The 17,772-nt window shown below is 48.5% G+C and overlaps 1 protein-coding gene across 6 annotated transcripts in view; it reads right to left on the reverse strand.

The window, feature by feature from the left end:
• The window catches only part of TLL2 (tolloid like 2), a 143,257-nt gene that overhangs the window by 13,961 nt on the left and 111,524 nt on the right, over positions 1-17,772 (reverse strand). For 5 of the 6 annotated variants that reach the window (XM_077125600.1, XM_077125599.1, XM_077125597.1 and 2 more), the window contains 6 exons: positions 11,887-12,003; positions 10,730-10,875; positions 9,621-9,816; positions 3,046-3,171; positions 2,187-2,347; positions 293-473 (listed from right to left, as the gene is read on the reverse strand). In XM_077125600.1, coding sequence (XP_076981715.1) covers positions 293-473; positions 2,187-2,347; positions 3,046-3,171; positions 9,621-9,816; positions 10,730-10,875; positions 11,887-12,003 — 927 coding nt within the window. The remainder of the gene's footprint in view (positions 1-292; positions 474-2,186; positions 2,348-3,045; positions 3,172-9,620; positions 9,817-10,729; positions 10,876-11,886; positions 12,004-17,772) is intronic. The other variant, XM_077125601.1, reaches the window with a different exon arrangement.

Genomic DNA, 17,772 nt, shown 5'->3' on the forward strand with positions numbered 1-17,772 from the left:
AGACCCTGGCTCTCTCTCCTTTGAGCTGTCTCCTGCCCCATCCATCCATCTCCTGGATGGTGGGGGTGGAGCGGCCGCTCTCGTCCACCCCCGGCCCCCCGAGCCCATGCTCCCGGTAGGCTCAGCTGTCAGATGTGGCCCCATGTTCAGGGACCTGCAGGGGACCCCACCTCCTGTCCCCTCGGGCCCCACTCCTGCAGCCTGGGCCTCAGGGGCCTGGAGATCCGGCCACCTGGCCGGGCCCATCTTGTCTCCTTGGCTTCGCAGCCTGGGGCTTGGCAGACCTGCCTACCTGAGAAGAAGTGGGCCCTGAAGCCGCGCTTGGAGACCGTGTTGTCGGACTTGAACTCCACGCGCATGTTGTTGCTCTGCGAGGTGATGACCTCGGGCCTCTCGGAGCCGCAGAACTTGCCGTGCAGCCGGGCGTCGGCGGACAGGCCGCTGCTCACTTCCACGAAGTCGTACTTGCAGACCTGCCAGGGCGTGGTGGGAAGGCATCCCTGGTCCCAGTCCCCTAGTGCACTGCGGCCTCCCCTTCCTGAGAGCTGGACGCTGCCAGTGGCCAGAGATCTCAGCCTGGTCCCAGGCACCCCTAGCTCTTACTTAGCTGGTCACTGGAATGAGTTCCAGGAGCCTCAGAGCCAGAGGCCAACAGGGGGCCCTGGTTTTCCAGCTGAGGCCTGTGGAGGCCCCACTTCTTGATACACACCCACACCCTAGAGTCTTGCTTTTATTTCAAATTGCATTTGAAGAAAGGGCCCCCATTGCTAAGAAAGAAGAGGAAGAAGGAGGAGGGGAGAAGTTTGCAAACCACTTGAACAATCCAATTCAATTATTTTTTCATGTGGAGAAAATGAAGCTCAGAAAGGAAAAGACACTCGTCTGAGGTCCCACAGCTCAGCAGTGGTAGAGGCAAGACTAGAATCCTGCCTGCTGTTGCAATGATTTTTTTCAAAATGAACCTGCATGCTAAGCGATCTGATCAATTGCTTTCAAGGGTTTGTTTGGTCCATGCAATGTCCACTTTGGGTAAGGCTCTCATGGGCACAGGTGCCTCCGTGCACCGGGTCAATGACACTGGGGTCGCTTCTCTGTACCTAGAGGCCTCACCGGTCGAATGAGCGCCAAGCTGGTGCTGCTGTCAAGGTGAGTCCTTCCGAGAACCCAGCCTGGCCCAGGCATGGGGAGAGTAGAGAAGAGCCTGTGTGTGGGGGGGTTCCTCCAGCCTGAGAGGCAACTGTGGGGCATGCCTACCTAGCACTCTGGCTCTGCAGCTCTGCCCGGACATCAGCTGATTGGTCACTGTTACGGGCTGAATTGTGTCCAACCCCCAATCCCTCTCCCAAAAGGCATGTTCCAGTCCTAACCTTCTGTTCCATGAATGCAACCCTATTTGGAAATAGGGTCTTTGAAGATGTGATTAGCTAAAATGAGATCTAATTGGATTAGGACAGGCCCTAATAACATATAACTGGAGTCCTTACAGGGAGAGGTGAGGACACAGCTGAGAGACACAGGGGAGAAGACCATGAAATGATAAGGGATGACAAGCATTGCCAGCAAACCTCCAGAAGCTAGGATGCAGCAAGGAAGTATTCACCCCTACCGGTTTCTGAGAGAGCAGGCCCCTACGGACAACCTGATTTGGAGCTTTGAGCCTCCAGAACTGAGGAAATAAAGTTCTGTTGCTTTAAGCCACCCAGTTGGTACTTTCTTAGGGTAGCCCTGGGAAACTAAGAGTCACATTTCCCAGGGAGCCCCATAGCACTGCCCAGGGGAGGAGACAGGTCATTTATATCATCCTTGACACCAGCTGCACCTCACCCCCTTCCTTCTCCATCCCTTCTTCCCAAGAGGACCCCAGACCTCAGATTCTCACCCCAGGAGACACACCTGTCCCAACCACCCCCATCCCCAAGACCTGCCTCCTCCACTCCTGTCCTGATTTCCCTTGGATTTCTGAGTGACAAAGGGTCAGAGGAGCAAAAGCCATGGAAGACGAGAAGCCAAAACCACTAGAGGAAATGCACGCGCGCGCCCAGATTCCACCTAGCTGTAAGCGTCTGTGACTCTAGGAGTCCCCAGTTCCAGCACGGCCATTCCGTGCCTGCTGAGCCCCTCCCTGGTCTCCAGTTCTGAGCTACAGCTCAGCACCAGCCCCAGACGATTAGAGAGAAGAAACATACATCGTTGCCTTCCAGTTCAAAGGCTTCGAACTGAAGGGAGATGCGGTACTGAGTGGGCGCCACCACCTGCCAGACACAGTTTTTGTTCATGGGGTATTCCTTCGGCCACCCGGGGCTGGTGATGGTTCCGTTCAGCTTGGTAATGAAGCCGCCACAGGCCACTGCAGAGGGGAGACAGGAACGAGACTCGTTTGGTTTTAGTTCTAAGTGACTGCAATTTCCCCCAAGCAACAATAATCCCTGCTGTTCTTTAATTAAAAAAAAAAAAAAAAAAACACGTTAGACAATCTGAACTGATTAACTCAGCTTCCTTCCTGAGTCTGTTTTAACTGAGGATTTGGGGGTCGGGGGAGGAAGTTGGGGGCCAGTCTTCACTGCTTTCGGAAATGATGGTGCACCTGTGCTACCTGTCACCTGGGGCATAGTTGGGGGCTCCACATGACTTGAACCAAAGAAGGGTTAAAAATGTTTGCACTGAGCCATATGCCACGCACCTACTTATGTAAACAAGCAGATTCAGGCAGGAGCCCACCGGCCAGGCTGAAGCACAGTGACCAGAATGGGCTACCAGTGAGTCGCTCCAGTAACGCTCACAGCTCTTCATTTTTATTTGCTAACTTAATATCATGTGAATTTTACAGCATCACAGAAGAAAATAAACGATGGTCCCAGCTTCACTGTTTCTAGGGTGGAACCTGCGTAACTTTGGCAGTTCTCTCCCATTTGCACCTGTCATAGAGTTGTTTCTCCCTCTGTCCATTGTTACTTCACAGCCAACCCGCTGCCGGCGTCTGTCCCACGGCTCCCTACAGCTTGTCCCCTCTCCCCTCTCACTCGGGGTTGGGGGGTCAGTACCCACCTTCACACGTCTTCTGGTCGGGGGCCAGCTCGTAGCCAGGGTCACACCCGCACTTGTAGCTGCCCAGCGTGTTCACGCAGCGCTGCTCACACCCACCATGGTCCAGCCAGGAGCACTCATCCACCTCTGCGGGGAGGACGGGGCCTGGGCTAAGCCACCGGAGGCCGCCTCACTGTGTCCCCTTCCCTTCCACCCCGGGGCCCCCATCCCAGAGGGGGACTTGAGAAAAAGTAAATGTCCCCTAAGGGCAAGAATGGTTCCACACACCCAGGAGTCCCCGTCTGTGTCAGAAAAACTGGCGGCGGTTACAGCAAAGGGTGTCATCTGGACAACACAAGCGAGAATAACTCGTTAGCCGAGAACAGGGACCCACATAATTTAATTTTTCGAGGTGCTCAGTCAGTAGTATTCATTTGTGATTCAAAAACAACTCAGCTGGTTTTAGGCCAAAGACTTAGTCCATTTTAATGCCATGGAATTGGGAACTTCCTCCCCAGAAATGGGGAGCTGTTTGAGGGCAATAACTAAAAGGTAAGGACAAAAGAACCCATTGTTGACTGAAGACATGTTAATAGGATCTAGAGCCAGAACCTATTATTTAACATCCATATACATAATCTTCTGTGCACGGGGAGATGTCAAGGCCACAGAAAGCACTGGGCTCCTAGGTTATGAGTGTCCAGGAGAGGCCACAGGGAGAGGCACCCTGTGGGATCGGCTCTGGCAAGTGTCCGCTAATGTCTTTGGAAATTAAATAATGGCAAGTAGGATGCCATAAGTGCCGTCCATTGGGGAATCTCCCCAGACACATCAGCCTATATACCATGGAAGAAAAGAAAAACCCAAGTATTGGGTATCTTCAAGAAGAGTTTAGAAATAAAAAGAAAAAGACCCTTCTCCTCCTTTGCCAACCATGGTACATCTATCACTGAAAGAGAAACTGCAGGTCATGACCTCATAGAGCTAATGGAGTCTCTTGAGGGAGCAACTAAATACTGAGATATGGTCCCTCCCTGCCCCCACCCCTACCCCAAATTTCCAATCTAGAAAGAAGAAGGCAGGGGAGGTTCATGACACCATGGAAGGTAGGGAGAAGGCAAACACAGAGCTGGTCACCAGATTTGGAAAGACTTCATGATGCACAAAATAAAAGGATTCTGAAAAGATAGCAAGTTCTGCCACCTTGGGCAGGGACCCTTTTAATAATACTTATGATATGGGCTTTTCAGACCCTCCTGAAAACTCCTAGAGATGGTGTTCTCACTAAATTCAAAGCTATATCTGGGGTCACAGTCCCACTCTGTGAAACATTGAACTCGTTGGGCCTAGCTCTGCACTGTAGGACAGAAAATGCAAGCCCTTCAATCCTCATGCCTCCCTCAACTCTGCCCTTTCAAATTCAAATAAATCCATTTCCTTCAAGTCTTCCGAGTCCCTAGTTGCTCTCCTCTGGGTTAAAGAAGGAGCTATGAACATCCCCTCATTTCACATGGTGAATAGTAAATTTAGGTAATTCTAACAGTGTTGTTTTCTTGGGTTCAACAAAGACTTAAATAATGGTCAATAAGGAAGACTGAGTTAGGAAGACATGTCCTAGGCAGAGGATTGGGGTTGTTCACAGCTGAAATAATGTAAATATTAAGTAAGCTAAAATAGCAATAATATGCAATTATTTGGTTATCACTTTACAATATGCAAAGCACTTTCTTATACATTTTCAAGAAAGTACAGAAGAAGAACAGACAAGAAGGCATTGTGGAGGGATCCAGGCTTTGGAGTGAGTCAAGCAGACCTGGATTCCACTCAGATGATCCATCGATAAACTGGGTAAACTCAGGCTGGTGATTTAACATCTCTGAGCCTCTTTCCTGCTTTGAAATGAGAAAAATAATACCTGCTTCTAGGGTTGCCATGAGGATTGAAGACGACACATGGAATTGGTACTCAGATGATCAATACACAGGAGCTATCACTATAGAAGACAGTGGAGTTGCTTTTGAGATTCTAGCGGGTAGAGTGACAGGATGATGGAGGGAGGGAAAAGGATTAGGGTACTTGGGCATACCTGAATCAGGTGAGAGTGGAGCAGAATAGGCCAGAATAATCTGGGAGAGTGGGGGTGGGGGTGAGAAGGTGACAAGGCAGGAATAGAAAGTAGGAAAATGCATCAAGGATGAGTCAATGAAGGAAGATCAGATGGGCAGTGGGGAGGTACAGCAGATTACAGAAACCTGATTGATGAACATGGGAAGAAGACAGAAGGAAACTGAGAAAAGAGTCCATCAGAATAGACTAAGATAACAAAGGATAAGGGGGTTGGGGCCTCTGATGCCAAGAAGATGCTGTGACTGTGAACAGGACACACGTACGTCTTAGGCAAGAAGGGACGATGGATGAACAATCTTAGAGCTCTCTTAGTCATGAGGATGGAGGTGGGTGGGGGTGTGGAATGGACTTGGGCCCAAATCAAAGGGAATATAATTCCTACAGAGACTAGGAAGGCAGGGCAAGGGTGTTTGACCCAAGAAGGTGGATGAGAGGTACACGTCTACACCTGCGCTCTCTCTCCTGCAAGAGCAGTAGCTGTCTGGCCACTTACAAACCTGGTCGAGCTTGGATGACTGGTGTGGAAGTATCCCAGGGCTGTCCTTCAGTGGGAGCCTGGGTGGCCTCTGCACTTCCTCCAGGCTGCATAAGAGTCAGATCTGCTCCAAGCCCACTGGCCTGTGCTCACTCTTGGCTAAGTGGCCAAGGCCAAGGCTCCCAGAAAAATGTGGGAGGGGTTGGAGTGGAGAAAAACATGGAAACAGGAGTCAACTTTACGTAAAGGGAGCTCTGACCTCATTCTCCAAGTGGTATTAGTAAAGAGAATCATGCCATGGTTAATGAGATGGCTCAGGTAGGACCTCAAAAACTGTCTTGGAGAGAGTTTAGGAAAGGGAAGGCAGGGCACAACCCCAAGCTTTTGAAGAAAAACCTTGAAGAAAGCCAGCCCTGTTCACCAAGGGGGGCCATCAGCACAGGAACATAGAATGAAGGAGTCCTCATATCCTTCATGTGGGGAGTTTGGGACCAAAATGACACTGCCAACTCTCAAGCATTGTTGCCATCTTCTGACAAAATCAGAAATGCAAAGTACTCTGCTTGCAGCCTGGCCAGTAGACTCTGAGAGGGGCTGCCATCTGGCACCAAGAGAGGGATGTAGAGGCCAGCTGGCACCCGGGTCAGTGTCATCTGCCAGCTGGGTCCTGAGCAGAGCCTCCTGCCAATTGGCACCCAGGCAAGAGCTTCTTTGGCTTGGTCCAACTCTGTTGCCTGATATTTGTAGTTACTCTTCCAATTTCTTTCACTAGAGGGGTCCTGATACGTGCAATGGGCACTCTGTGTTCACAGGACATCCTTCTGATATCCTCGTAGGGGAAAGAAGGGTCTAGAATGCATGGCCCAACATGATAGCCATGAGCCACAAGTGGCCAGTAAACTCTTGAAATGGAGGTGGTCTCGACTGAGATATGCTGTGAGTATAAGACACCCACTGCGTTTCCAAGGCAGGGTCAGGGTGGATTTGCATATTTCTTCTTTTCTAAATGTGGTTCCCAGCTCGACATAAAAAAAAACGATGTCAAGCCCAATCCCTGTACTAAGTTAGTATAGGTGGGTCTCAATTAACACCCTCACAAACATCTAAAAAGGGGTCTGTGAATGGAAATGCCCTTCAAGTAGTCATTCTGGGTACCCTGCGCCAGCCGGGCTGAGTCTGTGAGACTCCGTGGTCTAATCAGCTGATGGAGCTTCCACAGGGCAATGCCACTGCCAGTCTGAGAACGGGGACTGTGTGTCTCCTCTGCTGCCTCAGCCCCTAGCACAGCACCTGACGTGTAGTTTGATGATGCTGAATGCTAAATGTGGAGGAGGGAGAAGGGGCTATCTTCCAAACCCGCCAAGGAGACAGGCTGTCTTGGCGACTCGGAGCAAGCCAATTCTCCCAATTCAGTCCTTGCCAACCAGCTGAGCTTCATAGATATTAACGCTCTTTCCACCGTCCTAACTGGCATCTCCAATAGGATTGCCAGATAAAATGCAGGAGGCTTACTTAAATTTGAATTTCATGTCTCCATACTTATACTAAGAAATGATTGGTTCTATATGTGAAATTCAAATATAACTGGGCATTGCTTTTTTTATTTGCTTAATGTGTCAACCCTTATCTCCAGCGTTAAGTGGTCCTTTAAAAAGTGTGCTCCACTGAACACCTGCGGAATCAGGAATGAGCTATGGGTGGGCGCCGACTGGTTACCAACTTATTCACTAGAAAGGAACATCAAAACCCAACTCGCAGACCTGGGAGTAGAAGTCAGAGGAGAAGGAGATCAAGAGAATCAGAATAAATAGAATTAAAATCCTCATAATCATTTAGGCTTACGGTAGGTAGAAGAATAGGCCCCAACTTGTCCAAATCCTAATCCCTGGAGCCTGTGAACATGCCACCTTCCATGGCAAAAAGTAGAAGTGATTAAGTTAAGGATGCTGAGATGGAGGAATTTTCCCGTATTCTCCAGGTGGACCCGAAGGAATCACAAGGGGGAACTTTCATAAATGAGAGAGGGAGGCAGAGCAGTCAGAGCCAGAGAAGGAGAGGTGATGATGGAAATAGTAGTCAGAAGGATGCAGGGCTGGGAGCCAAGGACCGCAGGCAGCCTTGCGAAGCTGGAAAAGACAAGGAAATAGATTCACCGCCAGAACCTCAAGAAGGAACACGGACCTGCCAACACCTTGATTTAGCCCAGTGAGACCCATTTGGGACTTCAGGTCTTCAGAACTGTAAGAGAATACATTTTTGCTGTTTTAAGCCACCAGGCTGTAATTTGTCATAGCAGCAACAGGAAACTGAAACATGGAAACAGCATGATGAAATTATGGTGACATCTTTTTCCAGAGAGAGAGAAAAAAATCTATCTCAAGCACAATTGTAAGGACTAAACATTACACCAAATGTATTCCCCTATTCTATCTCATTTTTCTCCTTACTCTGCAATAGCCTGGTAGCATCGTTTCTACAGGTGGGAAGAGTGGGGCTCAGAGAGGCTACATCTCATGTGCAAAGCCACCCAGCCAGTGTGGCTGCTGCCACATCGGACTGGGGCCTCCCCAGGGTCAGGAGGCGTGGGCCGGGTCTGTGCACTGCGGCATTTTGACAAAAGCCGTCAGTTCCTTCTTTCTACTGCACCAGCTGACCTGTATTTGAAATGTACTTGCTACGGCCTGGCCTCTTGGCTTGGGAAAGAAGTAATCAAGTCTTGTCTCCAATTATTCAGAACACTATGACGCTTGCTCTGTTTCTGCTTGGCTTTTACTCTCCCCAGTCTGCCTCAAAATAGGCAAAAGAATCATAACACCACATACTTGCTTGGCATTTTTCAACTGATAAAGCGCCACTGCAGCCATCATTTCACTCAAGCTTCACAACTGCTTAGATAAATCGGGCAGATTTCCTTCTCCCCGAGGCTTCAATAAGGAGAGACAGCTGCCTTTTCAGGGTCACATGGCTTGAAATAGGTTATTTGGAAACCCAGTCTGCCCAGGTAGAACCTAGGGAAAGGGCCCATAAAGAGAGCAGCAGGAGAGAATGGGGAGGAAGGGGAGTCTGGGACTCTGCGCTGGCACAGCCAAGAGGCCTGGGAGAGGAGGGAAGCAAGGGAGAGCAGCCTTTCCCTGAGCAGGAGAGGCTGGGGAGCCTTGGAAGCAGTCCCGCAGGTTGACTGAGCTTCAGAGAAGTGGACCCTCTCGTCAAGGGCTCCCGGACTGCTTAGTGCCCAGTCACAATGCATGGTGGAATACCCGCTCTTCCCTCCCAAGGGGTGGTCTGCAGGGCTTCTGGGGGCCCTGAGAGCAGAAAGGAAGACTTGCCCTTCCAAAGGAGTCCTGGGAAGCTGCCCTCCTGGTGCCAGGAGTGTTGAGTCCGCCTGTGCAGTTCTGGGTCTGGTTCCCAGACCCTGCAGAGCAGCAGGTAATATTAATTGTAGGCTGCAGGCTAAATCTTCAGGAGCCAAAGACCCGGTTTGCTGCTCTGGCCCCCATCAAGGAAGGCGAAGCAATGTGGAAACAGTTGGAGCTTAGGAGTCAGGCTGACTAGGTTTGGATCCTTGAATGATCTTGAGTGGCTCTTCTCAGTTCTGACCAAGTGCATTTAAAATTCAATTCAAAAAGGTTATGTTGGGAATTAAATGATGTAGTGTAAATCAAGTACCTTGGGCAGTTCCTAGCATACAGCAGGAGCTCAGATAATGATAGTTACTATATGAATGTTTGTTATCAATGGTCAATTTCACCATCGTATAGCTTGACCTTGTAAACGTACTAAATCTAACATTCAAGTATAGTGGCAAATCTTTCTGCAGCACAGAAGCCAAAGCCCAGCCTGCTCCTGAATCAGCTGTGAACTCTGCTGGGGACCCAGCGGACAGCTCTGAAATGGGTCACTGGCTCCTCCCTGCCTTGTTGGGTGCAAAGGTTCCTATGATAGAGGCAGTATGTCCTCCTGTGACTAAATATGGAAGTAAAATGCTGATTCATACCCTTGAAAAAATTGGCGGCAAAGCCTCCTTTATTGATAGAGCCATCAGACACAAACTTCATCCACATTCTGTTGGAGCTCGATTTCACATCCTCTGGTTTCTCGTAGCCACAAAAGTGGCCAATCAGGGCGCTTTCTTCTGTGGGGCCATCACGGATTTCCAGGGAGTCATACGCACAGCTGTCGTGTCTTTCGATCTAAATGGAGAGACATCATGGATGACAGCCTGGCAATGTGGATGAGAACACATGACTTGGGTCTTAAGGTTTTGCTTTTTAAATTTCCCAATTTAATCATTTTAAGTGTGCTTTTCAGTGGCAATAATTATATTTAAATTATTGTGCTATCATCACCACCATCCCTTACCAACACCTTTTCATCACCTTAAACAGAAACTCTGTGCCCATTAAGTAATAACTCTTTCCCCTCCCTCCAGCCTCTAATAACTTCTAATCTACTTTCTGTCTCTATGAATGTGCTTATTCCACATATTTCATATGATTTGGAATCATACAATATCTGTCCTTTTGTATCTGGCTTATGTGTTTTCAAGTTTCATTCATGTCATAGCATGTAACAGAATGTCATTACTTTTGATGTTTGAATATGTCTGAATATTCCATTGTATGTATATACCTGAATTTGTTTTCCAGTCATCTAGACCCTAAGGCTTTTGGTTTAAGAAGGGAACCTAAAGATCACTCTCAAAAATCTCACTCAGGGGGAGAAGGACCTAAGTGTGTCCTGAGCAACTCCAAGCTTTCTCCCACTTGCAGAAGTCAAGGGGATATTGAGCCGAGGAGAGACGAAGAGATGCTAAACAGGGGAAAACGGTTCCACAAAACTTCCTTGAAACTCCCTGTGGACTTTCTACTTTATTCCCCTCTACACTCCCTAGCACCCTTCAAAGGAGTTGGACCCAATTACAAAGCCCATGTACATTTTAATCCCAGATGCCCAGGTACAATTCACCCTGGGCTCCAAATAGCTTCTTAGGTTCCTGTTTTTGACCACAAAAGAGAAAGAAAATCCATCTTTACAGAGCGGGGAGTGTCTAGCTACAGTTGACAATTACTTCATTTCACGGGAAGAAAATTGAGCAGTACTCACCTCAAAAGCTTGGAAGGTGAGCCCCACGTGAAACCCCTCCGAGACCGTAATCCTCCAAACACATTCCTTGGATGGTCGGTAGTCATCGGGGTAGTTGGGCGATTGGATCTGACCGGCGTCTTTGTTAATGTCACCCCCACAGGTAGCTTTAGAAAGAGACAGCACAGGAGGAAGGGACGCCCTGGTCAGATCGTATTAGGGAGGTGAGTGGCCACTTGTCACCACTAGGTGGCTCCACTTGCCAACATTCTCATTTCCCTCTAACAAAGCGTGTGCCTGTGGACAGGTTTAATTTCATTTGTTTTCTATTGAGCATGTTCACGTAAAGAAAATAACCATGTAAAGCAGTGGTTCTCTACCTTCGCTGTGCATCAGAGTCACCTGGGGGATTTTTTCAATCTAAGCTGTGGCCACATCCTCCAAGAGTCTGATTCATGGGGTGGGTGGGCTCCAGGGGCTGTGATGTGCAAGGGTTCCCCAGGTAATTCTAGTGTGCAGCCAAGGGAGAGGCTCAGAGGGACACACACAAGGACTTTCACAGAAGCAAAACTTTGGTCTTTCCAAAATCACAACACTTTTAATCTAAAAGAAGCCTTAGTAATTATCTAGAGGTTTTCCTTTTTTGGTGAGGGCTGGGTAGCCAACCAGAGAAGCCCAATATGCAGAACAAACTAGAAGCCTGACTGCCCCAGCCGGATTTGTCCCCTCAACTCAGTCACCTTGGGAACGCAGCTGGAAGTCCCTGAGGCTGTCCAAAGTCCTCTTTTCGCAAATGAAACAAAGAGAGCCTGAGAAAGTTAATCTTTGCCCAGATGCACACAGGAACTCGGTAACTGTCATTTCCACGGGGTCTACGCCCCTGACAGCACCCACGCCCGTGGAAGCTGACTCTCCTGCTGGACTGGAACGGGGGTGGAGCAGGGCTATGTGGGGGCGAGAGGTCCACGAGGACTGCCCCCCATGGTGGGCATGGCCCCCCTCTCCTTCCGGCATGTGAAGGGGTGGGGGTGGGGGTCGCAGTCCTCAGCTGGCCACAACCCTGCAGCGGTGGCAACAGCTGTCGCGCAGGCTTGTGGTGCAGGAGGGGCAGCGGGTGCAGGTAAAGGACAGGGGCATATCGGGAGTTACCAGAGCAGCTCCTTTCATCGTGAACAAACCTTCGTACACTGCGAAGAAGCCCTTGCCCAGGATGCTGCTGCTGCTGCGGAACTCCACCCAGAGCCGGCTGTCTGTGGAGACCAGCGGCTCCGGGGCCTGATCGCCGCAAAACCTGCCTGCGAAGTAGAAGAGAAACTGTCGGGTGCCCGTGATGACGGCTCATGCAGCAAGGAAGCAGGGTTTCTTCAAACGTGTCTGCGGACCTGTCTTTCAGCATCATCTTAGTTCTTATAAAAACACCTCACGAGAGAGCCAATGAATCAGAATCATTTGAAGATAGAACAAGAAATCTGCATTTCAGTAGGCTCTCCAGGGGATTCTTAGAGACACGGGAAGATGTAGACGGTGGGGCACTGCCATCTGTCAACAATTGCTTGGATTTCATTCGAGAAGTAGAGCCACCCTCAGGATAAGATCGCAGTACTGGCTCCCAGTCCCCCTTCCTGCGCCTCTGACAGACATTGCTAATCAACCACCACACTCCTTCCCGCTGAGGACAAAGGCCTTCTAATCAATCCTTCTCAACACATGGTCCCGAAGACCTCGTCATTGTCGGGCTGGGAGATAGCCTTGGCAACCCTGATTCAGAGCCTTTGTGTACTATGTAGAAACATGAACCACCAAATTTGAAAATATTAGTAACTAATAGTGATTGTGAGCAATAACCTTGCTATGGCAACTTCTGTGGTCCATACAGGATTAGAAGATGGGATTGAAAGGGTCACGTGGGCACCAATGACCCTGTGTGTCCCACTCAGGACTAATCTGCAGGAGAATTCCAGATCATCAACCAAAGTGCCCGAGTGCAGCCAAGGCACCCCCTCCCACCCCAACACAGACACACTGTCACACCGGTCTTGCTGAGTTGCTGAAGGTGTGGCAGGATAATGGTCTGGGATAGTGACAATTGATTCTTTCGCTGCTATTTCCTACTCCACACATGCCCTTCCCTTCCAGGGGTACTTAGATGGTTTGCCGTCATTGTGTCAGGGAAGGGATGCTGAAAACACACAACAAGGAAATCAAATCTTCTTTTCTTTTGAATTTCAAAAGCTCAGGCACGAGACCAATGATTTGGAGGAATACGTAATGAATAAGAGAAACTTTCCCACCCTTGGAATCTTAGAAAGATTCCTAGGGTGGAACAGAGAGTGGAGTCAGGAGAAAGGAATGGAGAGGCCACTGTGGAGTCCCTAAAGGGACCCTGTGCCCTGCCTCGCCCTGAGGTGAGAAGCTGAGTGAGCCCCCAGATAGGTTCAAGCATCTGCGGGAAGCAGAGAAGTCCCCCCACCCCCCAGTTCCTGGGCAGAGCCTGCAGGGGCAACAACAGCCTAGATTCCCCATGCCCCACTGGGGTCAGGACAGAAGGGGGGGCCTATATAGTTTGTCAAGACATTTGGCCATGAGACAGCCACACAAGTTTCTCCAGATAAGCATGTCACGTTGGAACAAAATGATTCCAACTCCTGGGAGAGGCATAGAAATGACTTTCCTGTAGACTAGAGGATTTCGGGAGCCACAGGACACCTCCCAAGCTTCTAGGGAGACAGGGACTTGGCACCAATCTGAATTGGCCGAGGGTTGGGACAAGGAGGGGGCACAGCAGCCACTTATATGGGCAGAGGACTGAAGACCAGGTGGGGATAAAGACATCTCAGCAATACCAGTCAGGATGGCCATATGGCTGCCTTCCTACCTCTCCTGCCTTGGCACAAAGCTGGTCCCCAACCCAGATTCCCACTCTGGGGGAAGGCAACACACATTGGCATTAAGTTCCTCCAGCTGATGGGCTGGGGTTCATAAGGGGTATGGACTTTCATTAGAGAAAAACCAATACATTTGTATTTCTTAGATAGATGGGTTTATGGTCTGAAATTCGAACCCCCCCTTTAGAGGCGAACAGGGGGTAGGATACCCCCTCCCAGGGTCTGGTAATCCCTGGCATATAATCCCTCATGCCACATAAAGATGGCAGCCCAGGGTAAGAGCTGGAAGCAGGATTGAGTAGGACTGATCCGTATACAACACAGACCAGGTAGGATCTATTTGGGCTAGAAGTCCACGGTTCTGTCAAGAACCAACTGTGTGAGTCATTCAATGGTCCATTTAACACTGGGGGAAAGTGGGGAGTGCTTGCTAATGGGTATGGTTTCTTCGGGTGATAACAATATCTTAAAATTGACTTGTGGAATTCTCTATGAACATACTAAAAACTATTAACTTGTATACTTTATAGTATTTTTTGTACACTTCATAGTATTTATTTATTTATTTATTTTTGGCATGGGCAGGCTCCGGGAATCAAACTCTGGTCTCTGGCATGGCAGGCAAGAATTCTGCCACTGAGCCACCGTTGCCCGCCCTAACTTTAAATGGATGAATTGTAGGGTATGTGAATTTTATCTCAATAAAGCTGCTTTTTAGTAATCTATTTAACAGATATTTAGTGGGTACCCACTCATTCATCGCCTATACCATGTTAGACACTGGACCAGCCCTTGAAGCCATAACTTGGTTTTGCCCTTGAGAAACGGGGTGGAGGTGGGGGTAGAGGGGAGTAAATGCCACTGTGGATGTTTCCCGATGACCAGCTATGATGTACATTCTTGGGGGAGAAACACAGATAGAGGCTGCTAATCTCTTTCTGCTTCCTTCTCATCCTGGCCACCTATAGCCTTTCGGATTTGGCGAGCTTAATATTGTGAGATGAGTAGAAACTGTTGCCGAAAATTTGGCAAAAAAAAAAAAAATCTGTCAGAAGCCTACAAATTTTCAGTAACGTTTCCTCTAATTGGCATTGCCAACTAGTGTCAATTAGTTCTTGGAAAGCAGCAGGTAAGGATGGGAAGGTTTCGCTTACCCGTGAAGAGGTGGAGCTGCTGAACAGCGGTTAGACAATGCCCGTTCACAAAGGCAATTCCTTCCTTGGCTCGGTACAAATTTCAAGCCCAAATGTCTCCTTTTAAAATCTCAGTTGTCATAGGTGCTGGGACTTCCAAAAAGAGAGGGGGCACGTTCATGGTGTTCCTGACTGAACATCTAATCAGAAGAAATAAACATCCACCCAGGACCACAGGACAACTTATCCCTGCCTGGGACTCCGGGACTCCCGAGGAGGTAGAAATTGAAGGCTTGCGTTATTTTCCTGCCTTAGCAGAGCTACATCTGGTACATAAATTATTAATTATTTCTAAGCAATGCCTGTCCCCAAATTCCTTTGTAATCTTTTAACCAGCACCCTCTGCTTCCCTGGGGAACATCTCAGTATTTGCATCTTCACCAAGATGGTTGTAATAACCCCTGTTATTAAGCATCTCTGTGCCAGACCCTGTACTAAGCATTTTACATAGATTAGATCTCATTCCATCCCCACCACCCTCTGGATTAGGTACTATTATTAATTTCATTTAACAGGTGAGAAAACTTAGGATCAGAAAACTTCAGTCTCAATTTGAAGAACTTGACCCCTAGTAGCCTGTGATCTTGACCTTCACCATCAATATCATCTTCTTCACGGTCACCACTATCAAAGGAAGCTTCTCTGTTTGAGGACAATTATGAGCATGGTGCAACTTGGGTTAAATAAGCAGCACGCCTGCTCTCTGGGAATGTAAACGTCATTCCCATTTCCCAGTTTCAAAACAGACGCACAGGAATGAAGAGCAAAGCTTTAAACCAGAAAGCAACCTTGATGGAAAACCCAGCTTGGGCTGTTGGGCTCACTCCATCACTTCTTTTCCTTTGGGGCGCAGCTCCTGTGCTCAGGGAGCCCCAGGCCACACAACACCTGACTGGCCAGCCTGGCCTTTCTCTTCCCTCCCCATTTCAGGGAAAGGGGAGAAGGGGCTTTTGCATGCATCGTGGTGGTGCCCAAAGCCCAGAAGACAGTTTTGCATACAAAAGCCCATTGTCAGAGTAATTCCTGTAGCAGAAATATGGGAGAGGAATCCGATTTACAGGACTGTATCTAAGATTCCTGGGGGAGTTCTCCATGCCCTCACCTCCCTTGCCCCTTTAGGTGCAATCCAAAAGTGACCTCTGAAACCGAAAAGCCAATTTGAAATCTTTAACCAGCCACGAAATGTGCTGATTCTCTTTACGCTTCCCCTTAATAGCTACAGGAAAATCCTAGTTTGGAACTGCCTCCTTCCAAAGAGACTAACAGACTGGAGAGAAACTAGAGCGGAGGTGTCAAATTCCTAAATTGAAATCTGGTTCCTGGGTTTAGAAGAGGAGTTTAATAAGGATATCAAGAAGAGGAAATGCAGATGAGGACACTACAAGTGGGCTCCGTGGGGAGTCATAAAGGGTTCATTCATAAAAAGTTATGCGTCCATTATGCCTGGATTTTCACACACTGCCCTGGGAAAATATGCGATGCACGGTTTTTCAGAGCAAGATGCATACTTTCACAATCCTTCTTAATCCGCTCTCCCTCCTGCCAAAGGGGCATTGACCTGCCTCCTCCCGGCAGATTTCATGGCACTGACCCCTCCCAGGGACCAGCTCGGCCCACACAATGCACTTGTTCCAAACACAAAAGTTCACTAACAACTGCATTTGGAAACATCAGAGCAGGCCAAATAGTTGGCAAAGGAGGACTTCTGCAAATGAAGAGTGACAGCTACAGGCGCTGGGCCATTCCTCTCGGCAGCACACTCAACTTTCTCTCTTTCGCTCACCTACCCACACACACACTGCAAATGTGTGCGAAAGTATGAGCCAAAAACCAAACCAAAACAACACAAAGAAACAACCAAGAGCAAATAGCAGAAGTCCAATCTTCTAATCAGTCAAAGCCTGACCAGAGATACCAGATTCTGTAGTGAGAGAATTCTTATTTCAATTTCAAAGAAAGGGAACTACTGGAAATCTCTCTGCTTGTGCCCATTCTTGGAAACATGCCTTGGCCTTCTCTGGGGAACTTCAGTAATAGACTCTCCTCCTCAGCCCTTTAAGTCAGCCCCATTCCTAAGGGGATATAAGGTTGCCAGATTTAGCAAACAAAAACACAGGAAGCTCAGTTACATTTGAATTTCAGATAAATAAGGAATAATGCATTTTATCTGGCAACCTTGGGAGAGGTCCTTCTCAGATTCAGCCATCACTTCTCAGGACCAGGAGTTCTAAGGCCTGGTCTTATCTCTGCCACTCTCTGGCTGTCTGGCCTTTGGAAGTTCCTTCTATCTTGGGAGAGCTTTGGTTCCTCGTGAAGGTGTTGGGTGAAATGACTCTGCCAGGTTGAGAGGTCTGGACTTCTCCATTCCCATGAAACCCCTCCCACACAACTTTTATTTTTTTTAATTCTATAACAATATCTGAAAACATTCTGGTAAAGGATGCAAACATTACAGAAGCTTACCAAATAAAGCATGAGGCAGCCCGTCACCTCCCTGCCTTCTTTCTCAGAGGTAACCACTTTCTACCATCCTTTCAGTTCCCTTTCTAAATAATCTTACTAGACATAAGCACATGTACCTGCATTTATAGGTAAATGGGATCATGCCCTGGCCCAATGCCTAGAGATTCTAATTCAGCAGTCTCCCAGGAATCTGTGTTCATAGAAATCTTTCCAGGTGATACTGGTGGTCAGTTTGGTTTGGGAACCTATGCCGTTGGTAATCCAGCCCTGTTTGTTCGCTACTCCCAATTAGTACTACCTATAAAACCATACCTTGGTCCAGCTGCTAGCACATACCATTTCTTCTTGTGCCCGACAGAAAACAGGAAAGCAAAGAACACAGCCTCCATCTATGCTGACATCAGGTGGCATAAACCACTTGCCCTGCAATGTACTCACCTCTGCCTATACTTGACTTGGAGCTACCTTCTTGGCTTACCTACCGAGTCACTGCCCGAAAGATGTCTCCTAACGGTGGCAACCT

The sequence above is a fragment of the Tamandua tetradactyla genome, chromosome 13 (genome assembly GCF_023851605.1).
Source record: "Tamandua tetradactyla isolate mTamTet1 chromosome 13, mTamTet1.pri, whole genome shotgun sequence".
NCBI classification, from domain to species: domain Eukaryota; kingdom Metazoa; phylum Chordata; class Mammalia; order Pilosa; family Myrmecophagidae; genus Tamandua; species Tamandua tetradactyla.